We start from the raw sequence: 26,563 nt of genomic DNA on the forward strand, positions 1-26,563 counted from the left end.
ATTCAATTCAATGACCCTAATGATTAAAAAAAAATGTAAAGGATGAGAAACAAAGCAGTAAATCAGCTTTTGCTATTAGTTACGACTACCTATGATTACTAGCTATCTTAATTAACTTGTCCTTCATCACATTTAAAACGTCTGACATTTGTGATGGACAATTCAACAAAGGAGTATCTGGATGAATCCTTGACTTCCAGCAAACTGATTTAGCCGTACAGCTCATGCTCTCTCTAAAACACACACACGCACACACACAGATTCTGGGGATTCTGGGACAGCTGGAGTCAGATTCCCAGCAGAGTGTGTAATGGAGGCACTTGTGAGCACACATTGCTGATTTGAGACACACGGCTGATTAGCGGAGACTTCGCTGGATCAGCAGCCGTGAAGGATTGTGTGTCGTTGTCTGGTGCCAAGCTCACCAAGCCCAGTCCTTGTGGTCCAGCCACATGGCGCATGGGAGTGTTAAATCTACACGCAAAAAGCCACCGACGACAGCTGCGGAACAGACCAAACACTGACAAGCACGCAGCCTGGGAAATTCGGGCGAGCGTTTAATGCTTCCACCCCCCTCCCATTCACACGTAATCACATGGTTATCATTTTGACATGACAGGAAATCGCTGATTTATACACACTCTCTTTCAGCGTTGGCCAAGAAGGAAACACGCCCACTGGAGTCCGGTTTTGGCCTTCAAACTTCCTCCACAGCAGCATCTGTGAGTTTATTTGTTTCTACACACTTCAGTACGGGGTCTAAATGGGTCAGCAATACAGCAGCAGGATCACCTCTCCAGAGGGGATTAACAGACTCAAAAAGAGAAGGTGTAAGAGAATGTATACCGCTGTAACACAGCAAGTTCCTCATTACTAGCACCCTGTTTACACCAGCTATGAAGTGTTGTTGGATTTTATGTTGTGTTCAGCAGTTTGTATGGGAGCAGAAAAGGGAGAGAAATAACCACATGGGGCATGAGGAGAACGCTAGATCGAGTCACCTTTAATTGAGTCACAGTAGCTACATAAAACTGCAGTTACTGTATTTAGCAATATTTCCATAACAAAATGTTTAATTAGAATACATTTTTTCCACAAATAAGATTTTGATGTTTTACACACCAATACCATTCCCACAGACTGAACAGTTGAGGTGACAAATACGACATCATTTATTAGAAAAACAAGAAAATGAAGTACAGCAATAAAGAGCAATAAACAGGAAAATAATGTACAGTAACACAGTCTGACTCAAGGGAAGGAAAATGTTCCCACCCCGGCATCATTCTTTCCCTTTAACAGCACATACCTGAGTGTTGTAACCCTCTTACACCACAGCAATCAGGCCTTAATTACAAATTTAGTTATTATCCATCTGCAAAACATGCTTTCACTTAATACGTAGCCAGTATAAACACACACAAGAATTTCACCCTGAACACTTTCCTATTACAGAGAACCTAAAGGAAAATATTTACTCTTAAATGTTACAAAGAACTGACACTGGAGACTCCTTTCAAATTTATGCTACTATACAAGTACCCGCAAATGTGTTACAAAAATAGTACCGTATTTTTTTGGACTATAAGCCGCTACTTTTTTCCTACGCTTTGAACCCTGCGGCTTAAACAACGAAGCAGCTAATTTATGAATTTTTCACAAACTTCAAGCTAAAAAACTGAACCGCATAACATTAGACCAATGAAATTTCCGAACAGAAATGAAAAAAAGCACTTCACCTGTGTTCTGAGCTGCACGGCTTTGGGAGAAAAGCTTTTACCGGGTGATTTTTAAACGCACGACGATGCCAAAAGATAAACTCCTGAGAGAAATAGTTGTGAAAGGAAGGAGGAAGACAGTAAACAATGACTTTCTTGGTCGGCTACTGTTTAGATACAAGCCATTGTAACGTGTTGAGTCTGGGTGAAGGGAGAGCTCAACTCCAGTTGCAACAGAAATCATATAAGCACAGACATCTTTCCAAAACTCGTGCTTTTTTATTTTTCTTGGCAACAGCGTTACGGGTTAGTCAAAGAAACTTAGAAATCAGCATCAGAAAATAATAAGGACATAATCCTCGTCTTGCACACACACAGGCAGTAATACTGGAAAAATTCAGTGGCATGCTATTCCCAAAATACCGCTATGCTCCTAAAGGAAGCGCAACATATTTCACCCTTTACACCGTGTGTAACATGTCTTTTGTTAAAGCCTGTGTAAAGTACATTAGTTTCAGTGTAGGCTTATAGACAGGTGCGGCTTATTTATGTCAAAAATAAAAATTTCGGCTTATATATGGGTGCCCTTTATAGTGCGGAAATTACGGTAATGTATTTGAATAAGTGCATTCATTTTATCATGTGATTTACTATTGGGCTGCTGCTACAGACAATTAATCAACACCTCCTGGCCAGTCAGGGTTTCAAATTTCTACTTTGTGATCGTCTGAGGCAGATTTTTTCTGCCTCAGACGTATAGAAGTATAGATGGATATAGAACTAAAATTTTCAAGCAGCGCTTCTCAAGTTTAACTGCTTTGCACTTTGCTATGGTGATGTAAAATTTCTCAAATGCTGAATAAACAAAGTAAAAACAACTATTACATTATACCTTGGGCGATTAGAATGATAAAACTTACATGATGGACTTACAGTGGCCGTTAAAAGCTTGGAAATACCTGCCTTTTATGATTTTTGAGATACGTGCATGTTCCTTTTGTTTTTGTGCAACAAACTAGGTAAAAGGCAAAACACAAAGGGAATGCACAGTGAATTACTGGAAGAAAGCTTTTTGGACAGATGAGTCCAAATTGGACAATTTTTGCTCGAACAAAAGAACTTATGTAAGACCAAGAACAGGAGAGAAGATGTTAGCAGACTTCAATACAATTCCGTCTGGACTAAAGCTAATTGGTACCAACATCCCCATACAACAAGACAATGATTTCTTATCTCTGTTATATTTAGAGAGCAAACAGCTGGCTCAAGCTGTCATTAATCATGGAATGGCCCAGTCACAGCATCTAAATCTTATTGAACTGCTCTGGCAAGAAATATCCAACTAGTGAATAGCAAGTTTTCCAAAAGACATGGCAAAGTATTTCAGCTGAATGTTTGGAGAAGAAGATGCCATAAGTGTGTCATTCATTCTAAAGAAAGATTTTTCAATGAAATAAAGTGCATGTGTCCCACTACATGTGTGGAGTTTTGACATTGGACCTCCTGGAGTGTTTAAAGGCTCTAGCATGGAGAAGCTGGTGCTGGATCTGTGATGATCAAAAATGTTGAGCTCAGTAGCTCCTAGTTTTATAACCAAAAAGACTGTATAAGACTGTAGAAAGAACATTACTTATAATCTTATACTCCAGTACTCATGTTAGTTCTCACTCTCCAGTGTTCTGTATTGTTGAAAGATTTATGATCAAACTCTTGATGTCACCCAAATGAGGATGGGTTCCCCTTTTGAGTCTGGTTCCTCTCAAGGTTTCTTCCTCATAACATCTAAGGTAGTTTTTCCTTGCCACAGTCGCCATGGCTACTCATCAGGGATAAATGCACACCATTCACCTTGACTGTTGATTCCTGTAAAGCTGCTTTGAGACAATATCTCTTGTGAAAAGTGCTATAAAAATAAACTTGACTTGAAAATAAAAATCACCTGGTTTGTTGCATATAAACAAAAGCAACATGCATGTGTCTCTCAAAAACCATAAAAGACTAGGTGTTTCCAAACTTTTGGCAGACACTGCATTAAATAAAATTTTGACGCATTACTAATGAGTTTAAAATGTAATTTTAATGCCACAACATTGTATTAATGCTGGTTTTGATATGACCCTATGCGTCATCCATAGTTTTGCAGCACTGCCAGTAGGGGCCACATTTACTGTTAACGTCAATAAACATGTCTGAGGGGGACTATGGATATAAGTCAAGATCTTTTATTTCAAACATCTTTATTAAATAGGACTATTGTTCAAACCAAATGTAATTGGTTTTACTGTCATTGCAAAGTGAGTTACCGCTGGAGCACATCCAGCCTTACAAATCATTATGCAGCTAATTTGGTACGGTTCAACATTATTGTCACTACCAGAGTACAAGTACAAAGACACTGAAATGCGGTTATCATAAAATTATATGTGCAAATAACAAAGAAATGAAATTGAATTAAATAGTAAGGTTGTGGTGATAAAGTAAGACTACAAAGGTAAAAGTACACAGTATGGTTCATTAGTACTGCAAATGGTGTTAATCTAATAAATATAGTGCAGTAGGTTGCGGTAGTATGATGCATTAACAATAATGTAGCATTTACATATATTAGATGCAAATGGCAAACTAATAGGAGTTTTTGTTTTATAATAAAAACAAAGATAATTTAAATAAACACAAGTGTTTAATTATTAGGTGGAACCTGGCAGTTATAAAACAGTGTCTGAGAAGAAAAAAAAGTTGTGCTGCAGTGCAGATTTATGCAGCGTTTACTTGATGGAAGACGTGCTACAAGTCCATGGCAGGGATGGTAGGTATCACTGATAATGGCGCTCTGTAAGCAATGCTTTTGATAAATGTGTTGTGCGGAATTCGTTATAGTGCCTTCCGGCTGTGCGGGTTTGTATCTGTGATGCAGTTTGTAAAGATGCTTTCTATGATCCAAGTTCATCATGATCAAGGTGAAGAGCGAGTTGAGCTCGGAAAGTGCAGGTGCTTCAGCACTTTTCTTTAACAAAAGAGGAGGTATTAAGATTCCAGGAAAGGTCAGAGGAGATGTGGACACCCAGAGACTTGAATGTAGAGACACACTCTACCCCTGTTCCATCGAAGAAAGTGTGCTTGTGAATCCTCATTGATTTTGCAGGTAATGGACAATCAATTCTTTGGTTTTCTGTGTGTTGTCGTCTAGGTTGTTACTGGCACACCAAGTTACTCGGTGGTGAATCTCTTCCCAGTAGGCTGCTTTGTTATTATTTCTGATCAGGCCAACCAATGAAGCGTCATATATCTTTGGTTATATAGTGTGAGAGAAACACTCATGCATGTGTCTTAAAAATGGTTAAAAAAAAAAAAAAAAAAAAAGACTACATGCTTCCAAACTTTTCTGTATCTCATTTGCCAGGCATCATTATCCAGAGCAACTAACAATTATCTTATCTGTACACTGCGCAGTTACAGGGTAAGGGCCTTGCTCAGGGGCCCAGCAGAGGCAGTTTTGTGATACTGGGGTGTGAACTCAACCACTGAGCTACCCCTTTGTATATGGGTAACAGCCTGTGCTCGGTACATGCTGTAATTTTGAGGTTTTGTGGATAATCCTTTGGTGTTTTTGTGCTAATAAATACTTATATTTGTATAAAGCAAGTGTATGTTTATGGCTATAATATTTGAAAATCATTTGTATATATTTAAGGCAAGCACATATCAAATGTGTAATTAATTTTTGAGTAATCATGAGTAAAAAAAAAAACAATAATTTCTATCAATTGACAGCCCTTTATTTTAATATTGCAGTTGTTTTGTATGCAGTTACAGTGGTTAAAAATAAGGAGGAAAAAAAATATTTCCACCTTTTTGTCTTATCCACATACTTTACAGGATACGTCAGACCGAGCTGACACCTCTCAACACTCGCATCAGTGTGTGTGTGTTTAAATAAACATCTCTCAGTGGACTGAAATGGCTTAGGGCAAGTGCTTAACAAAGCCTCTCCAACAGCATCTGACTTCAGACATGACACAGAACACAGACAAAAGCATGCACTCAAACATCAGCAATCAGTCTCTCTGCCTAAGAACTTAAGACGGTCGTATGGAAAACATGTCATTCACTCAGCTCTAAACACATACTGGATTAAAGAGTTTTTCCAATGACTCAGTCGACATCCTCGACAATGAGTCTGTATGGACTTTAGCACCAAAAAATAATTGCATATGTTAAAAGATGTGTGGAAAAGCCTGGTGCTGCACTGGTACCACATGGAGGAGAAAATTTCTTTTATAATAAACACAGTTGCCTTGGTAGCATGCCTAGTTTAGACTATGGGGAACATTAATTAGTGTTTAGACCAACTGTTTGTTTTTTTTAGGGCACATTTCTGGTCCAAAATATCTTTAAAATGTAGATGAAGCAAAAAAAGTTTGCAAATTGGTTTTAAATAAAAAGTGATGAGTAAGGAATAAAGGACAATGCAGTGCAAAGAAGAAAAATCAATAGCAGGGTGTGGCCAGACGTGAAAAGGGGCTGGCATTTGTATTATTTTGAAGTATTTTTTTTCCTTGTACATCACAACGATTTATCAGCAATTTGGATTTTTTAATTGATTTTTTTTATTACAGAACAATAGATTTGTATTCATTTATCAAGTTTTGGACTTTCTGGCCACTCAAGCATTCCATAATAACAGGATATAAGAATTAAGGGAAGCCAAAAAAATTATGGCCAAGTGTGTGTGTGTATTTCAGTATCTTAAAGCCTATTTAAGTTAAGGGGCTTTTTTTATCATTTTGATCGTATAGAGCAGTACACAATAAAACAAAACAACAGTCCTCCAGGACCATGTTGCTCCATTAAACATAACAGAAATGCAAGAGACAACACAGAACTAATTACTAAAATGGGGCAACAAGGAGATCACCAACCAATACACACTTCTAGTATGGAGTAAAGTATAAAAAGATATTACAGTATAGTAATACATGCTGTAAACAATATATTAATGGAATGGTTGAGTGTGAATGTGTGTCTCATATATACAGTACAGACCAAAAGTTTGGACACACCTTCTCATTCAAAGAGTTTTCTTTATTTTCATGACTATGAAAATTGTAGGTTCACACTGAAGGCATCAAAACTATGAATTAACACATGTGGAATTATATATGGAATTATATACATAACAAAAAAGTGTGAAACAACTGAAAAATGTCATATTCTAGGTTCTTCAAAGTAGCCACCTTTTGCTTTGATTACTGCTTTGCACACTCTTGGCATTCTCTTGATGAGCTTCAAGAGGTAGTCACCTGAAATGGTCTTCCAACAGTCTTGAAGGAGTTCCCTGAGAGATGCTTGGCACTTGTTGGCTCTTTTGCCTTCACTCTGCGGTCCAGCAAACCCCTAAACCATCTCGAATGGGTTCAGGTCCGGTGACTGTGGAGGCCAGGTTATCTGGCGCAGCACCCCATCACTCTCCTTCTTGGTCAAATAGCCCTTGATGCCTTCAGTGTGACTCTACAATTTTCATAGTCATGAAAATAAAGAAAACTCTTTGAATGAGAAGGTGTGTCCAAACTTTTGGTCTGTACTGTGTATATATATACAGTGGAACCCGGTTATCTCGACCTCGGTTATCTCGACAACCCTATTAAGTCGACCTTTTTGAAGTGGAACCGCCAAATTCTCGCTTTTTCTAAGCATTTTTTATCGGTTATGTCGATCGCCGAACCCGCTCGAGCACAAGGGGGGAAAAAATCAAACCTTACAGATACTACAGGTGTTTGTATTGTATACTGGTGAATCTCTGCTGTTAGTAAGTGCACATATGCATTTTTTGTTAAATGTTATGCGATGAGCGGGGCGCGGCGCTCGGCTTCAACTCCTTACCGGCGCGTCGTTCCTTACCGAGAGAGCCGTGCTCCTTACCGGCGGCGAGCAGGGAAGAGCACGGCTCTCTCGGTAAGGAGTTGAAGCCGGGAGCTTCAGAGAAAGCGGCCGGCACCTGCCACGCCCCTTGACCGTTCACGTTTGAGACTTTTCTGTCCTTTTCTGTTGTATTGTATACTGGTAAATCTCTGCTGTTAGTAGGTGCACTTATGCCTTTTGTTTGTATGTACATTTTATAGCATGCCTTCATCAAAACAAATCGCGGCAACGCTGTTGTGTAAAAACCCTCCAAAACACGTGCATGCACATTCTCATTTATTAACGCACATCATGTACATAAAGAAATTTCAAACACGTTAATATACTGCCGCAATTTTGTTTCGTTTATCTCGATCATCGGTTACCTCGATGCTTTTGGCGACCCCCTCGACATCGACATAACCGGGTTCCACTGTATGTATATGTATATATATATATATATATATATATATATATATATATATATATATATATATATATATATATATATATATATATATATATATATATATATGTGTGTGTGTGTGTGTGTGTGTTTATACGTATGCATGCATGTACACACACACACACACACATATATATATATATATATATATATATATATATATATATATATATATATATATATATATATATATATATATATATATATATTTTTTTTTTTATACATGTTTGTGTCTATTCTGTCTCTGGGTATTAAGGGGTCTGATGGCTTGGTTGACAAATCCATTATACAGTCTTACCAGGAGGATCCGACTGCTTCAGTATTTTCTGGCAGATGGCAGGAGGGTGAAGAGTATGTCCAAAGGTTGTGTGGGGGTCTTCCACAATGCTGGTAGCTTTGCGGAAACAGCATGTAGTGTAAATGTCTGTGATTAAGGGAAAAAAAGACCTTGATGATCTTCTCAGCTGTCCTTATTATACATTGCCAGGTCTCGCATGCAAATTACCAACATGGGTATAACATACACTTTTAGACTGTTTAGTTGTATAAATGTTAATTGCAAGTTGTTCTGTATATTTACTTCTACCAAATGCCAAATTTTATATTTTATATATATATATATATATATATATATATATATATATATATATATATATATATATATATATATATATATATATATATACACACACACACACACATACACACTGTATATACACACTGTATATATAAATGGATGGATAGGATCCGTCTCCATACCCCCTGTCCTCCACATCTGCCTCTTTCAACACAACCACCTACATACACCTCCTCCTTGGCCTTCATCTTTTACTCCTTTCTGGTGGCTCCATCCTCAGCATTCTCCTACCGATATACCCCATGTCCCTGCACATTTCCAAACTATCTTAATCGCTCCTCTTTCACCTGTTCTCTAAAATGTCCTACATGCACTGTCACTCTAATAAACTAATTTCTAATCCTATCCATCCTCGTCATTCCCAATGAAAACCTCAGCATCTTCAGCTCTGCTACCTCCAGCTCCACCTCCTGTCTTTTAGTCAATGCCACTGTCTCTAAACCATACAACATCGCAGGTCTCACCAGTCCTATAAACTCCACCCTGCCTGCACTCTTTTCTTTACTTCTCTAACACACTCTCCATTACTTTGCACTGTTGACCCCAGGTACCTGAACTCCTCCATCTTCTCCAACTCTTCTCCCTGCAACCGCACCACTCCACTGCCCTCCCTCTTATTCACACACATGTACTCTGTCTTACTCCTACTGGCTTTTATTCCCCTTCTCTCCAGTGCATACCTCCAGCTCGCCAGGCTCTTCTCAACCTGCTCCCTACTCTCACCACAAATCACAATATCATCCGCAAACATCGTAGTCCATGGAGACTCCTGTATGAACTCATCGTTTAGCCTGTCAATCACCACTAAAAAACGAAAGGGCTCAGAGCCGATCCTTGAGGCAGTCCAACCTCCACCTTGAACTAGTCTGTCATTCCTACTGCACACTTCACTGCTGTCACACTGCCCTCATACATGTCCCTCACATAGTTCCCTGACACACCTGACTTCCTCATATAATACCACAAAAAAAAAAAAAATCTTACAAATGTTTTTAAAAACCTAGCTTGCTCTTGGCCTGCTTTCAGGACAGTGTCTAGGCTCTAGAGGACCAGAGAACACTCTTTAAAACTACAACTATTCTGTACAATAAACATCTAGTCATAAACACTGTAGAAAGTAGTGGTACAAGAACAACTGTACAACTCATTATTGTACTTAGACACTATTTTGCAATGAGACTGACTGTAAACTCAATGGATTACAGACGCAGTGTTACAGTACTTTAATTTCACTCAGGTCTACTGCAGTGGGTCTAGCCCACTGCACAACCACATCACCCATCTATTTATTCATTAAAGTAAAATAATCTTTTTAAAGAAAGTTTTAAAGAAAATTACTGCAGCCATCTTTTTAGAATGAGTTAATTGATTAGGCGTATTGACCATTTATTCCAGACATTTACACTCAGCAGTCCAACCGAACACATTGCAGTTATGTTAATATTGCACATTGTGCTTTATGTCGTGTGGTGCCTTCGTTTCAGCCTAATCTTTCTGCTTGAATAATCTTAGCCCAATACACTACAGTAAAACCCCATTGGACAAGCATAATTTGCTCGTAGGTCCATTTGCTCGTACGTTCGAACTAATTTTCCCCATAGGAATGAATGTAAAAGTGATTTAATCCGTTCCGAAACTTCATTCGATCGCTCATTTCTGCACTTAAAAAGTATTTGTAGCCTATTTTAACAAACAAATACACCACAAATTACCGTAATGTAAAAATAATTTAACCCTAACCCCATGTGGTAGTGGTTGATAGCGAGTGTGAGATGTGCACCATGCTCGTAACCTTTTTGGTTTCCATGGTAATTCTATTTACTTTCGTTTTCACAGCACAGTCACTGATTTTCTTGGGAGACATTTTTCAAGATTACTAGTGAAATAAAAATATAAACACTAAAAAGTTTTGCTGCACTGAAAAACGAGAGCGACCGAGCCATACGTCATTAACTAAACGACTTATGCGACCCGCCACCTAAAACGAGGAACCGACAGCGTGGGTTTGCTCATGCCTTCGAAATTTGCTCGTAAAATAGGGTAAAATTTTGCGAGCAAGGTCGCTCGTATCTCTGTTTGCTCATACAACAGGGTTTTACTGTATATGGAAAAAAGTATTGGGATGCCTGACTTTTCTACCCATTAATGGTTCTTCCTCAAACTGTTACCATGAAGTTGGAGGCACACAATTGTACAGGATGTCTTTGAACCTGTTCTAGCATGACAATGCCCCTGTGCACAAAGCCAGCTCCATTACGATATGGTTTAAATGGGTTGGAGCAAAAGAGCGAGTAGCCTGCTATAAAGGTCTGACCTCAGCCTTACTGAACACTATTGTAACTGGAAAACTGGCTGCACCCCAGCCGTCCTTACCTACATCAGTACCTGACTTTACCAAAAGCCACACATTTGAATGAACACAAATCTTCATAAGCACACTCCAAAATCTAGTGGAACATCTTTCCAGAAAAGTCAAGGTTATTATAACAGCAAATGGGGACTTAATGTACAATGGGATGCTCAAAACACATACAGTGCATCTGGAAAGTATTCACAGCACTTCACTTTTTCCAAATTTTTATTCCAAAATGGATTAAATTCATTATTTTCCCCAAAATTCACCCGTAATGACAACATTAAAAAAACACCCAATAATCACAAGTAAAATAATTTTGTTTCAAATTTTTGCAAGTGTATTATAAATAAAAAGATGAAAAAAATCACAAATATTTACAGCCTTTCCCATGACACTCAAAATTGAGCTCAGGTGCATCCTGTTTCCTCTGATCATCCTTGAAATGTTTCAACCTCTTAATTTGAGTTCGCCTGTGGTAAATTCAGTTGATTGGACATAATTTGGAAAGATTCACACCTGTCGATATGAGGTCCCACAGTTAACAGTGCATGTCATGGCAAAAGCCAAGCCAAGCCAAGCCAAGGAATTATCTGTAGACCTCTGATACAGGATTGTATCAAGGCACAAATCTGGGGAAGGGTACAGAAACATTTCTAACGCATTGAAGGTCCCATTGAGCACAGTGGCCTCCATCATCCATAAATGAAAAGAGTTTGGAACCACCAGGACTCTTCCTAGAGTGAGCCACCCTGCCAGACTGAGTGATCGGGCCTTAGTCAGGGAGGTGACCAAGAACATGATGGTCGCTCTGAAAGATTTCTAGTGTTTCTCTGTGGAGAGATGAACCTTACAGAAGAACAACCATCTCTGCAGCACTCCACCAAACAGGCCTGTATGGTAGAGTGGCCAGATGAAAGCCACTCCCTCAGTAAAAGGCACATGACACCTAAAGGACTCTTAGACCATGAAAAAGAAATCTAATGAAACAAATATTGGCCTGAATGCCATCCGTCATGTCTGGAGGAAACCAGGCACCACTCATCACCTGGCCAAAACCATCCCTTCAGTTAATTATGGTGGTGGCAGCATCATGCTGTGGGGATGTTTTTCAGCAGGGACTGGGAGACTGGTCAGGAACAAGAGAAAGATGAAGCAATATATAGAGACGTCCTTGATAAAAACCTGCTCCAGAAAGCTCTGGACCTCAGACTGGGGTGAGGTTCATCCTCCAACAGGACAACAACCCTAAGAACACAGCCAAGATAACCCGACTGAACCCAACCCAACATCTCAACCTGATGGAGCTTGAGAGGTTCTGCAAAGAAGAATGAGAGAAAATGCCCAAAAATAGGTGTGCCAAGCTTGTAGCATCATACAGACTTGAGGCTGTAATTGGTGCCAAAGAATTAAGCAAAGGGTGTGAATACTTATGTACATAAGATTTATTTTTTTTATAAATAGGTTTCAAAAAAAGATTTTAAAACACACTTCTTTCAACTTTTCATTATGGGGTATTGTTCGTAGAATTTTGAGAAAAATAATTAATTTAATCTATTTTGGAATTAAGCTGCAACATAAAATGTTTAAAAAGTGAAGTCTTGTGAATACTTTCAATATGTACTGTACAAAGTTTGTCCATAAAGTTCATGTTTATATAATGTCCTGTAAGTTTTGTACATAATACCTGCTCCTGATTTGGTTATCTGATTGGATAATTCCTGCTTCGTTTTATTTAATAAATATGCTACAGGTTTGGTCCAACTTTGGTATTTATGCCTCTTTATCAGATATTTATCTCAAGGAGTCGTCAGATTGATTTTTTTTCATAGTATCTAGGGAAAAAACACTGATTGATGTGCAACTTTGCAGAAAAACTCTTCATAACAAGAATCTGAGATAGATCAGGGCCGAATGGGCTGACTGGTTCGAGCTGACAGGAAGTTTATAATAACTTGATCAATCAATCGTTCCTTTAGTGGTAAACAGAAAAGCAATCCAGAATGTGCAAGGTGTCAGATTTTGAGGGTTAACAGGAGGAAATTACATCCAGTCAGCCTTAGGAAACTTGAATCTAAGTTCAGTGGCTGGGTAAATATCTGGACGAGTGAGCCGGTGTACAGGTTATTCCTTAAATGTATAAAAAAAAAATAAAATAAAAAAAAAAACAAAGGTGCATGAACACAAACACTTAAGATGTGCAACAGTTGCTTTCCAGCAGCTGTTGATTAAAATGTGTGTGCTAAGAGAATTTGCCCATTAGCACACAGCCAGCAAACCATATAAAACCACTTTACCCAGGATATATGGCCTAATTTAGCTGGCACAAGCCTCTTCTTTTAAGTGCAAAGTACAGAAAGCTGTATAAGCACGGAGAGTGGCAGTAGAGTTATAGCGTGTTTGCAGCCCACTGGAGGGCATAAATCCGTTAAAGCCGCTCCTGCAGAACAGACGGCCATAAAGCGAGCTGAGCAACATGCTAATGGAAGGAGAATCTATCGGACACTGACTGCTGCAGTTGAGCAGTAAAGAGAAACCCCTTGCCTCATAGGGAGAGGGATTGTGAATAAAAGCAAGACTTTGAAAGTCAGGAATATCACTGGATAATGTTCATTTTAGTTACCTGCAGTTTGGTAAGTGTGGGTCTAGGTCCTCCCACAAAGTGCTCTCGAGATGGCGCAGAGGCCTCCTGGTCCGATTCGAGGTGATGAGGAGTGTCTGGTTTTGGAGTCGAGCAAGGCTTTGGCATCTGAGGACTAAACAGAGGAATCCCACAATCCCCTGCAGCACGGCAGACCCCTGGCAGTTCCTGCACGTGCCGGTACCAGCGCAGTAGCAAAGGGAGATGGAGCAGGACATGAGGAGCGCGATTCTGTAGAGAGATCTGAAACAAAATGACAATAATGAACACAAGAACAACGCTGGTCACATGCATGAGAAATTTCTGAGAGAGGAGAGAGAGAGAGAGAGAGAGAGAGAGAGAGAGAGAGAGAGAGAGAGAGAGAGAGAGCGCTGAATCAAAAAATATATTTTCTTATATTATCGTTCGTACATCTAAGTAAAGAAAAGAAAGAAAGAAAGAAAGAAGAAAGAAAGAAAGAAAGAAAGAAAGAAAGAAAGAAAGAAAGAAAGAAAGAAAGAAAGAAAGAAAGAAAGAAAGAAAGAAAGAAAGAAAGAAAGAAAGAAATTCAAAACTTAAAATGAAAGAATTTATGATAACTTACAAGAAGGAAGAAAGAAAGAAAGAAAGAAAGAAAGAAGAAAGAAAGAAATTCAAAACTGAAAAATGAAAGAATTTATGATAACTTACAAGAAGGAAGAAAGAAAGAAAGAAAGAAAGCTACATAAAGTGCAATTAAATGACACTGTAAAAGAAAGCAAGTGTAGAAAAATGAAAACAAAAGAACGCTACTTAAGAAGGAAATGCATGACAATGTACAAGAAAGAAAGAAAGAAAGAAAGAAAGAAAGAAAGATTTTACTTCACTTCCACAATAACTCACAGCATCTGTGACATCTTTATGTCGCTAATATTATTAGACGCTTGCAGTTGAGCCCTCAGTAAGAAGTGGAGATATAGTGTAGCTCCACCTACTACTGCCTGACAGTCACTCAATGCATTAACATGGCAACATCCATAAGTTTTTAGAAGCTGTTTTCTTTAATGGGGGTTCAAATAAACTAAACGTTTGGCCATATTGAGTCTTAAACATCGATTACTCAATATTCATTTCATGTTTGCAACGCTGATTTGCAAAATCGATCCTCCTGCAATCGTGCCGAATAATAATACGGCTGGGATCACCTGCAGCACATGACTGCAGTGCTGATGTTCAGTATCTGATATCTGACTCACCAATGACCAGAATCGTCTAAATGTTGGCTGAACATGTGCTTTTAGCAACAGCTCACTACATTTCCTCACATCCAGCTTATAACAAGAATATTATAAAAGAAAGAAAGAAAGAAAGAAAGAAAGAAAGAAAGAAAGAAAGAAAGAAAGAAAGAAAGAAAGAAAGAAAGAAAGAAAGAAAGAAAGAAAGAAAGAAAGAAAGAAAGAAAGAAATTCAAAACTGAAAAATGAAAGAATTTATGATAACTTACAAGAAGGAAGAAAGAAAGAAAGAAAGAAAGAAAGAAAGAAAGAAATTCAAAACTGAAAAATGAAAGAATTTATGATAACTTACAAGAAGGAAGAAAGAAAGAAAGAAAGAAAGCTACATAAAGTGCAATTAAATGACACTGTAAAAGAAAGCAAGTGTAGAAAAATGAAAACAAAAGAACGCTACTTAAGAAGGAAATGCATGACAATGTACAAGAAAGAAAGAAAGAAAGAAAGATAGATTTTACTTCACTTCCACAATAACTCACAGCATTTGTGACATCTTTACGTCGCTAATATTATTAGACGCTTGCAGTTGAGCCCTCAGTGGAGAAGTGGAGATATAGTGTAGCTCCACCTACTACTGCCTGACAGTCACTCAATGCATTAACATGGCAACATCCATAAGTTTTTAGAAGCTGTTTTCTTTAATGGGGTTCAAATAAACTAAACGTTTGGCCATATTGAGTCTTAAACATCGATTACTCAATATTCATTTCATGTTTGCAACGCTGATTTGCAAAATCGATCCTCCTGCAATCGTGCCGAATAATAATACGGCTGGGATCACCTGCAGCACATGACTGCAGTGCTGATGTTCAGTATCTGATATCTGACTCACCAATGACCAGAATCGTCTAAATGTTGGCTGAACATGTGCTTTTAGCAACAGCTCACTACATTTCCTCACATCCAGCTTATAACAAGAATATTATAAAAGAAAGAAAGAAAGAAAGAAAGAAAGAAAGAAAGAAAGAAAGAAAGAAAGAAAGAAAGAAAATGAAAGCACCAAAAAGAAAGAAAGAACACAAAGAGAAAAAGAAAATGAATGAAAACACTAGAAAGAAAGAAAGAAAGAAAGAAAGAAAGAAAGAAAGAAAGAAAGAAAGAAAGAAAGAAAGAAAGAAAGAAAGAAAGAAAGAAAGAAAAAGAAAGCAGAAAAAAAATTAGACAAAGAAAGAACAGTAAAAGAAAAAAAAAAGAGCTGAAAGGAAAAAAAAACAAGGGAAAAAAGGAAACAATGTAAAAGAAAGAAAAAGAAAAAAGAGATGCACTTGCAGGACTGATAGATTGTTGTAAATAAAATTCACTGTTATTTTAACATGCCATGTACCTCTGATATTTTTACCTTCCTCAGCATAAATTTACTCCTTTATTGAGTGCACATTATTTAATCGATTGTGTACAAGTGTCTGCTGTTTCCTACATTATCAGTTGTTAATGTTCATGTTGATCAAAATATATTCTACTGGTTTCACCTGAATCGTTTTAACCCCCAAAACATCTCAGCATCAGGTCATTGTATGCAAAATGGTTAAACTAGTTGTCAGAATCTAAATATTTCTATTCAACTTTTTTTATTGGTAAATGTGAATTGATGAATTGTGCAGATGAATCTTGAATGTCACTAATGAAGGCGATTGAACGGCATCAGTTCGACCAATAATCAACTAGTTCTCAAACAGGTCTTGAATAAGATCTGAATTATGTGAACCTTCAATTGGCAACAGAGCAAAACACAGAATTACAATTTCTGAAAATGGATGAACAACCAAGAAACGAACAGACGCTATTACAGTACAGTAAAAGTGTAAATGCTGTCCAGACTCTTGCAATCAGTATAAATCAAATAAATGCATTTGTGCTGCTGAAATTCATAAATACACCATACAGAAGAAATCCCAGTTTGTGCAGTTACAATCACTGTAATCCATACCGTAGTTTATACCCAGGAATTGCTGAAACCGTTCGGCGTCATACTGACGACATGACTAAACATTTTGAAGAACGCGTTTGTGATCAATGACAAAAGGTCATTAAAGATTTAAACTAAAGATTTGTTTGTATTAAGATTGCACTTTCTGATTAGCAAATATCAAGCTTTAGTCAAGAAATGCTCCAAGCAACTGGAAACAGATCTCTGCATTTTCGTTTCGGTTTTTCAGCTGCCACGCAGACACTTTGTCCCACTGCAGCGTCTCACTGAGTCTCAAAGCGCACGGCTCAGCAGGCGAGGTGAGACTTACAGGCCTCGCTTCACTGCTGCCCTGCCAAGATGAAAGCCGGCGACAATTTTGTCAAAAGTCCTTTCGGACGTATTTGGGTCATATTCGGTCATGTGGATACAAGTAAGAGCTCAGCTTTATTACTTTGAACAGATAGAAGGAGGACGCAGTCCTGCTGGACTTCCCAACTGCCCTCAAACACTCGTTTAAGCCACAGCAGGATAAGGCCATACCTAGTAACCTGTTTTCTCTCCCTTTCCAACGTGATCCTGATGCACTTCTCCTGCTTTAACTCGTCTCATACTCCACACCTGCTCGATTCATCCAGCTGCTCGACTCCCGCTCAGTTCCTCCTGCTACTTAATCTGGAGCTTTCTGCACTTGTGACTCGAACACCGACAACCAAAAGATTGTACTTTCCAAAAAAGCTTTCCAGCTTCAGCAGATGATTTCACTGGCTCGAATACTGCAGTCACAAACACCTCTGCTATCCAGGTGCTCATGTCAGGAGTTCGGCGAGATAACACAAAATATTATAATCACAATGAAGGCATTTCTACACTGCATACTTATCACCATAAACAGGATTTCTGAACAACCTGGCAACAAAGCAGCAGTAATGAATGACAGTTTAATATCAGAAAGCAGAAAGGTATCAAAGCTGAAAGTGATTATAAAGATTCATAATTACTGCTTTTGATTAGAGTTTTTTATTCATTTATTTATTGTTTTAAAGGATAAATGTAATGATTTTCTCAGAAACTTATAGTGTTGTGTGTATGGTCATAGAAATCTCAACATCAAATCAAACACTGCACCTCATTTCAACACATAAGAAAGATGATTAAAGACAGAAAGAAAGTATGACAAAGAAAGACAGAATGAAAGAACAGAAAGAAATGACAGACGATAAAAGACACTAAGTGTTGAATGAAAAAAAAAGATTTCAATAATTCAGTAAATCAATAAACCAAACATTTCTAGGATTTTTTTTTCACATTTTGTCATGTTATAGCCCTATTCCAAACGGACTCATTTATATTCTACAAACAATACCCCTTAACGACAACGTGAAAAAAAAGTTTTTGAAGTCTTCGCAAATTCATACAAAAAAAAAGATAAAAAAAGAAAAATCATGTATATAAGTAATGACATCCTTTGCTCAATAATTTGTTGAAGCACCTTTGGCACCAATTACAGCCTCAAGTCTATTTGAGTATGACGCTACAAACTCGGCACACCTATACAATTATACACATATATGACTATAAAGATTTGTAATGATTTTTTAAGATCAACCAAAGACATGTTTCGCGTTCTTTTTATCTCCAGTTATATCAAATTCATCTTACGTCTCCATTAACTACATTCACCATAGCAGTTATGTTGAATGCAAAATGATGTATTTAATCCCTGTAAGGTATTTACAAAACGACTACAATAATTGTCTCACCACGTACGCTACTGCAACTGCATGTTACTATGGTTACAGATACAGAGCATTCATTTAGAACGGTGATTAAACTGTCTCAACGCGCTCTGAAAGCACACCTTCAAGCCAATCCGAACAGAGTGTTGAAAACGATGGTGGTATAGAATACACGGTGCCATTATCTGTACTTTTCTGTATTTGAATTCACTGCATATACACTATACAAATGCATATACAATACGATGCTAGGGCTTTTTGGTGAAACTAATCATTCCGTGGAAAACAAAAATGATTTAAAAAAAGTTAAAAAAGAAACATGGATAAAACTGAGGTGATGGAAGTAGAAGAAATTATTTTAGCACATGAATGATTAGCAAAATATAAATTTTATTCAGCTCATGGTCCAAAAGCCCTGTGGAACTTTCTGGCAAGCTTTCTTTCTTCTGGCTGATGTGACCGAGTTACAATAGAGATATTATTTTCATGAAAGATTTTTATAGAATATGTAATGATCATTTAAAAATGCAAAAATACAAGCAGATTTTACAAGATGTTTTTGTTTGAAATAAATCTAATAATTATTTGCCCTGCGTGTGATCTGCATGTGCTGGACAGAGCAGTGGCTCAAAATATGAAAGCACATTTATTTTTGTACAGAAATATGATTTTATTTTGGAGCTCGGTACATTGGGTCGGGTGAAACCAAGTTAAACTTGAACTTGCGGTCTGTGTGTTTGTTCTATATTTGGCTTCTGATTCAGGGTTGCCAAGTTTCCATTAAAATATTAGCATGCTGCAAATCCAAGACAGAAAGACAAGTTGTGTCTTTTTGTGCATTTATTACAGTAAAAGAGATTTTCCAGTCACGGGAGATTTTGCTGACATTTGGCAACCCTCATCACTTTCACAAGTAATTTCTACAATGTATGCCAACAAAATCCTTGAATTGGTGCAAGTTTCTCCTGTTTGTCCACTTTGCATTTTGTAAATTGCTAAAAAATTATATTTATTTTTATACAAAAGTATTGGGACAACAGGGTTGAGATCAGAGCGCTACAAAAGTCTGCTAAAGATCTTCCACTCAAAACGATGCAAACCATACCCTAATTTAGCTCTTTCAGAACAATACATTTTATGCAAAGTTAACAGAACATTAAAAGATTTTTCTCTGTGATGAAGATAAGAGCCGGTAACTCTGTAAAACAACCAAACACCACATAATAATAGAACCATGAGAAGAAATCGATTGGACAATTTCTCTCATTTGATTTCCCTCCCATTACAAATATAGGCACACTCACAGCACATCACTACAGAAACCTTAACCAGTGCAAAAGCTCATATCATATCATATCATATATCATTTCATATCAAGTCATGAGTTTGCCTCATTCGGTCATAACTCTTTATGCTGACTGCATGATGCATCTAATGTGATGCACATAGTCGAGTGGCAGGACCACCACGGAGCTGAGCTGCCTCGCTTGAGCTGACCCGAAAAAGCAACTCCAAATGCACCTTTAACACACTCTGAATCCCAGCAATGCTTTGGCACAGAAAAATGGGTTTCAACACAAATACAAAAATTGCTATAAAAGCAGCCCTGAGCCACATAGATGTCTAAATACTTCTTCAAATCATACATAGAAAAATAAATTGTTAAAATCACTTAAATCGATTGTAAATCTCAAATGACTCAAATTATTAGGGTTACATGTAATGTTGTGAAACAAGCTGCACTCCTTTTTTTCTTTTCGCAGTTTGGAATGATGCAGAAAATCTTTCACTCTGTTTCATGCATTTGTTTCTCTGATTATTGCAAAACACTGACACTGGAATCTCCTTTTTTTTATTTTATAATAAAGCTTCCCTGATACAAGACCCTGTATAATCTGCCATTAAAAAAACTAATACACAATATGAACAAAGGTTTTTGGAATCCTGACCATTAGGTTCATATGTGCTTTTTGAACATCCCTTTCTAAATGTAGTCCGTTTCCTGTTATAACCTCCATTCTTCTGGGAAGATGTTCCACTAGATTTTGCAGTGTGCTTGTGGAAATTTGTGCTCATTCAGCCACGATGGTGTTAGTAAGTGAGTATAGGTAAGGTGAGGCCTGGGGTGCAAGTCAATGTTCCACTTCATCCCAAAGGTGGTCAATAGGGTTGAGGTCAGCGCTCTACGGCAGAACATTTAAGCTCTTCCACTCCAACCCATAAGTTCATGAAGCTGGCTTTGTGCACAGGGGAATTGTCATGCTGGAACAGGTTTGGGTCTCCTAATTCAAGTGAAGGGAAAATGTAATCCAGATGCATTCTATACAACTTTGTGAGAACAGATTGGAGAAGAACCACATACATCTGCAAAAGTCGAGCGTCCCAATACTTTTGTCAATATAGTGTATATAACTATGCAAGTGCATTCATTTAAACTCGTGATCGGTTTGCAGCAAAACAGCTACTGATACTATCAGAGTTATAGTTTTATATTGATATAAAAAAAGAATCTACATCTTCAGACAATCCAAATGAAAATTTGAAATCACCATCGTATAAACTGATGCATCACACAAGCGATCCCTACTGAGCAATAAGATGAACATATAATGAGGTCTGCTATTCAGCAGTGCGTTTCCAGAGCAAAACAATGCAACTAAACAGACCATTCATTTGAATTAGAACTGCAGGTGCATCAAAACATTGTTCAATTATTTAAAGAACAGTCTTGGAATTCGAATTAAATCACAGATGAAAAGTCTTTACAAAGGAAATCTTTGAACGAGATGAAACGTACACAAATACGCCCTTCAAGTATAATTGATCAAACAAGACATATATGGAGTTCAAAAGTATAGTACATTGTTTTCCCCTGGAGCTACATGGATAATGACGTTAGTGCTTTGTTTAAATCGATTAGAGACCGATTTATTTTAGTTCTCATCGCTGCTTTTTTTTTGTTGCCAATAATATCATAAAAAGAAATCGAAATAATTGGGCAAAACGTTTAGAAAAAAATAAATGTAGATTTTCACAAACTATATATTATTATTATTATATATATTTAGTGCTATATATAGAAAAAATAAAGAATGATGCATTTAATCCAAAGCCCATCATCCCAGCTGTGAAGTATGGGGATGGCAGCATTATGCTCAATGGAGTTTTGCTGGAAAAGGGACTGACGCACTTCAAAAAAAATAGATGGAATCAATGGTAAGAAGGATTATCTAGAAATACACAAGTGAAACCTTTAAACATCAGGCTCAAAGGTAAAACTTGGTTGCAGGAGGGTCCTCCAGCAGGACAAAGATCCTGAGCTTATCTCCGAAGTTTAAAGACAACAAAGTGAAACTATTGGAGTGTACATCAGAAAGACTTGATCTGAATCCCATAGAAAATCTGTGAAAAAAAGTTAAACCAGTTCTATCAGGAAGCGTAAACATTCTGACAAAATACTCTGAAAGGGTTTTAAAAAAAGCTACACCAAGAATTCATTGAAAGGCAATACCATAAAATATGAATAAAGTATATGTTCACCTTTGTCCTCAAACCAGAATCCGTAAATAAAAGCTCAAGCAAATATTTCTATTAGCAATTAGCTAATTTTATTTGTACTCTTCAGGAAATAAAGCATATGATGGTTACGCTTCTTCTCCAGCCAATTAGCAGAAACAGGAGGTGTCCCTTGAGGTGTCTGGAGTGTAGAAAATATAGAATATACAGCCAGACTACATAATAATCACCACTACACTACATGCTGAGGGGAAAAACGCTTTCAAATGGCCACCACTATTCATTTTCTATTCATATTGTGTCTATTAGAAGAGACAAAACATTTCTGTTTTAACTGTGTTTTATGACTTTCCATGACAATAAACTGCCGGCTGTGCGGTTCCCGTACTTCTAAGGTACATTAGCCTGGTCAATCAGGTACAAAACTAAACTAGCAAATTTGGAACTATTAAACAATCTTGGGCTGATTGAGTCGATATTAAAGTTGGTGGAAAATTGGTGTAAAGGTACTTATTTTCCAAACTATTGCTCAAGCAGATACCCAGGGGATCAAATAATATTTTAAAAATTCTAATAATAGATGCTTTCTAAGGTGAAAGGAGCCAGTGGAATTTTCTTTTACCAGGTATTGATGGATGCAGGGGAGCAGGACCACATCTGTGAGCGTGAAGAAAAGCCCCTCAGCGAACACATGCTCCAGTTCTGGCAGCTCGGTAGTCTTTACTTTCCTTATGTCAGAGCTCTCTCTGGTGGTGGAAACAGTTGGAGCTCCATCCATGGACAGTTTTGCCATAGCTGCGCTTATCTCCACTCCACGCTGGCTCTTGTACTGAGAATCCTCTTGCTGGTTAGCCTGTGATTGAAAGTTCTGCTCGGCATTCTGCTGCTGTTGAAGCTTGTGACGTCGAGTTTGTCATCGTTGTGCACCTTGACCGGTTCGGCTAACCGGTGCTCCAGTTGGATGAGAGCGGCAGGAAGATGGAATTGCTCCTCTGTGGGGTTACGCAGGTGATCCTCGACCGCTGAAGGAATGTCTAGTTCACATAACCTGGTCCAGCGGCTCACCTACCACAGGAAAGGGGGATAATCATTTATGGTTCCACACATGGTTCACAAAATAATGACTAAGTTATATGACTTAATTACATTACAATCAAAACACTTTGGGGGTGTTCTGTTAAACTGGGAGCATATAAAATGATACTCCTAAAATGCTAAATATATCAGTCCAAACTTCACCTTACATCAAATATACATACATGTGTGTATAAACAATTCCCAGAAGCTACCACATTACAAGTTTCAATGCCTGGTTCCTGTGTTTGCTTGTAGTCTCACCTCAGCACAGGCCTTCAGGCAGGTATTCTTAAAGCCCAGTAGTGAGGCCACATCTCTGCGGTGTGGCTCCAGCCGGCACGTCGTCTGGATGATGTGCCTGAGCACCACAGCCAGTCCGGCTCTGCAGAATCTCCCATTCGATTCCAGCACAGCCGGCAGACGACACGTCGCCACCAGAGCAGGAGCCTCTGCCCTCTTTACTTCAGACACAGTCAGGCTCTTTGGAAGGGATCCTGCCAAAGCCTCTACACTAACAGGCAGATCTGAGACCAGATAAACCTCAAAAGAAGTGCACTCAGTGTAGGAGAGTAGAACAGTGTGATGGAGGAGTGCAGAGGAAAAAGCACTGCTCCGTCGATGTTATAGACCTCCAGGAAAATACTTGATTCCGCAGGGTGTAGGTTTGAGTGCTTCATTCTAATCCAATAGATAAGCAATTTGTAATAGAAAGTTGAGCATGTATAAAGAGCATCCTGAAAAACAAAACAAAAAAACTATGAACCTGTTGGGTCTTGGGTGTTTACTATCTTAATGATAATTCATATAAAACCATTTAATGGGTTAAGGATTTCTAAACCCATTCAGTCACAGATGTAGATACATGCAATCAGTAGAGAAATAAATGATGTGGAGGAAAGTGTTGATGAGTTTCACATGTTCTCCAATCGTTTGTGTGGGTTTCCTCAGGGTTCATTACTTTCCAAAAACATTTATATTAGTTAGTAAACCTTTACCAAATTTGACAGACAGACATAAAAAAAATACAAACATCAGTAATAAAGATGAATATATATAAATAAATATAAAGATTAAAAAAATCAATATACAACCCTTCACCTACAGATATAAATAAATCAAAAAAGACCAATAAATTGATAAATAAATAAACAAAATAGAACAACATGTCTAAACCATCTAAATAATCAATTTGTCTCCAAAACATCCTACATGCGCTGTCCCTCTAATAAACTCATTTCTAATCCTGTCCACTCTCAACGAAAAGCTCATCATCATCAGCTCTGATACCTCCAGCTCTGCCTCCTTTTTTTTTACTCAATGCCACTGTCTCTAATCCATACATCATCTCAGGTCTCACCACAGACCTATAAACTTTCCCTTTCACTCTCACAGATACTCTTCTATCACACACCACTTCTGCTATCACTCTTCTCCACCCACTCCACCCTGCCTGCACTCTTTTCTTTACTTCTCTAACACACTCTCCATTACTTTGCACTGTTGACCCCAGGTACCTGAACTCGTCCACCTTTACCACCTCTTCTCCCTGCAACCGCATCACTCCACTGCCCTCCATCTCATTCACACACATGCACTCTGTCTTACACCTACTGACTTTCATTCCCCTTCTCTCCAGCGCATACCTCCACCTCTCCAGGCTCTTCTCAACCTGCTCCCTACTCTCAACACAAATCACAATATCATTCGCGCAAACATCATACTCCATGGAGACTTTTGTCTGTCCTCGTCCGTCAACCTGTCAATCACCACTGCAGGAAAGGGCTCAGAGCCGATCCTTGATGCAGTCCAAATCTCCACATTAAACCAGTCTGTAGTTCTTACTGCACATTTCACTGAAGATAGATGTACATATATAAAACAAAAAGAGATAAAGAGAGAGAGAGAGAGAGAGAGAGAGAGAGAGAGAGAGAGAGAGATAGATAGATAGATAGATAGATAGATAGATAGATAGAGTAACAAAGATATACAATATACATCGACAGACAAGACAGATGACCAGCAAACATGGTTCACTATTAAAACCATAAATCACTGTCAACCAGTCCAGACCACAAAGCACCAACAGAATGATCTGATGATTATCTTTGACTCAGCAGTTTATTATAAAATATACTATATTAATAATCAAATAATAAAACCACAGTGTTTAATGCTCTTGTATGGCTAGCGAGCTAAGTGTTAGCAGCGTTAGCCTTCCTCCCAAGCTCTTTGTCCTATATAATTTAAACCAAACACCAGACAATCCCTTATTGTAAGCCGGCATAAGTGTGCAGATGGAGCTACTCACAGCGATTACAACTCCGCTGTTGATAAACTTTGATTCACGTGGTGCGCAAATGTAAAATGGGTGTTACAGGAAACCACACCGACTTGCAACAGAAAGCGCTGAAAGCGTTCCTACCAACTTTCCTCCAACACTGTTATTTATGCGATAAAAAACCAGACAAAAAAATCCGGAAGATCAATCATTACCTGACTGAAACTTTATCTGTTGAACTAGAATATTAATAAAAAAAAAAGGAATAATAATAAAAAATATATATTTATCGGAATTAACTATACTTATTAATGGCCGTTAGTATTAGTATTTTGCCATTTTTTATGTCCACAAAGCAGCATTTAAACGATAATCCATTAAAGCTATGTAAATGTGTTCACATAATATAATTATTGTTTAATTCAAAACCATTTTTATTTAATTCACAAACATGTCATTTCTCATGAATGTCTCCATCTAGCGGCAATATAGTGTCATTGTAGCACAATTTTTAAGTAAAACCCCAAATCATTAAACTTAATAAATTATATTTTATAACCTATAATTTATTTAGTTTAATTAAGTTTATCCCTAATGAGCGAGCCAGTAGCGGCTGTGGCAAGTAGAAACACCCCTGAGATGGTACATGGAAAAAACCTTGAGAGAAACCAAACTCTCTGAATGATTTGTTACTATAAAAATTATAATATTTTAGACTGGTGCATTAATATAAACCTGTGATTTACCTTACAGTTCGAACTAATGCTGATTTTTTTATTGTTTTGATGCAGTGAAGCTGATGTTTTTCATCTATTTATGTTCATGATGTACTAAAAATAATATCTTAGAAACATGAAAATAAATTACAACAATATTTCAAACAAAATGTGGGCCAAGAAATGTAAATGTTGCTACAACAAGAAGCTGGATCTCTGTTTTTCAAATTACACATTGATGCCTGTATTATAAAATACAAAGAAATTACAAACATTTTCACAATTATTTCGATTCTTGATATATAGTACTAGAGTACTAGGATATACTACATAGACAAACGTATTGGGAAACCTGACTTTTTCCAGTG

At 37.7% G+C, this 26,563-nt stretch overlaps 1 protein-coding gene across 1 annotated transcript in view; it reads right to left on the bottom strand.

The window, feature by feature from the left end:
* gstcd (glutathione S-transferase, C-terminal domain containing) overlaps positions 1–25,614 on the bottom strand; it is a 144,163-nt gene extending 118,549 nt beyond the window's left edge. Inside the window, 6 exon segments of the mRNA XM_046876495.1 lie at positions 13,696–13,956; positions 22,747–23,033; positions 23,036–23,189; positions 23,463–23,773; positions 23,776–23,935; positions 25,510–25,614. Coding sequence (XP_046732451.1) covers positions 13,696–13,956; positions 22,747–23,033; positions 23,036–23,189; positions 23,463–23,773; positions 23,776–23,878 — 1,116 coding nt within the window. The 5' untranslated portion in view covers positions 23,879–23,935; positions 25,510–25,614.
* Between the last annotated feature and the right edge of the window lie 949 nt (positions 25,615–26,563).

This window comes from Silurus meridionalis, chromosome 2 (assembly GCF_014805685.1).
Source record: "Silurus meridionalis isolate SWU-2019-XX chromosome 2, ASM1480568v1, whole genome shotgun sequence".
Classification (NCBI taxonomy): domain Eukaryota; kingdom Metazoa; phylum Chordata; class Actinopteri; order Siluriformes; family Siluridae; genus Silurus; species Silurus meridionalis.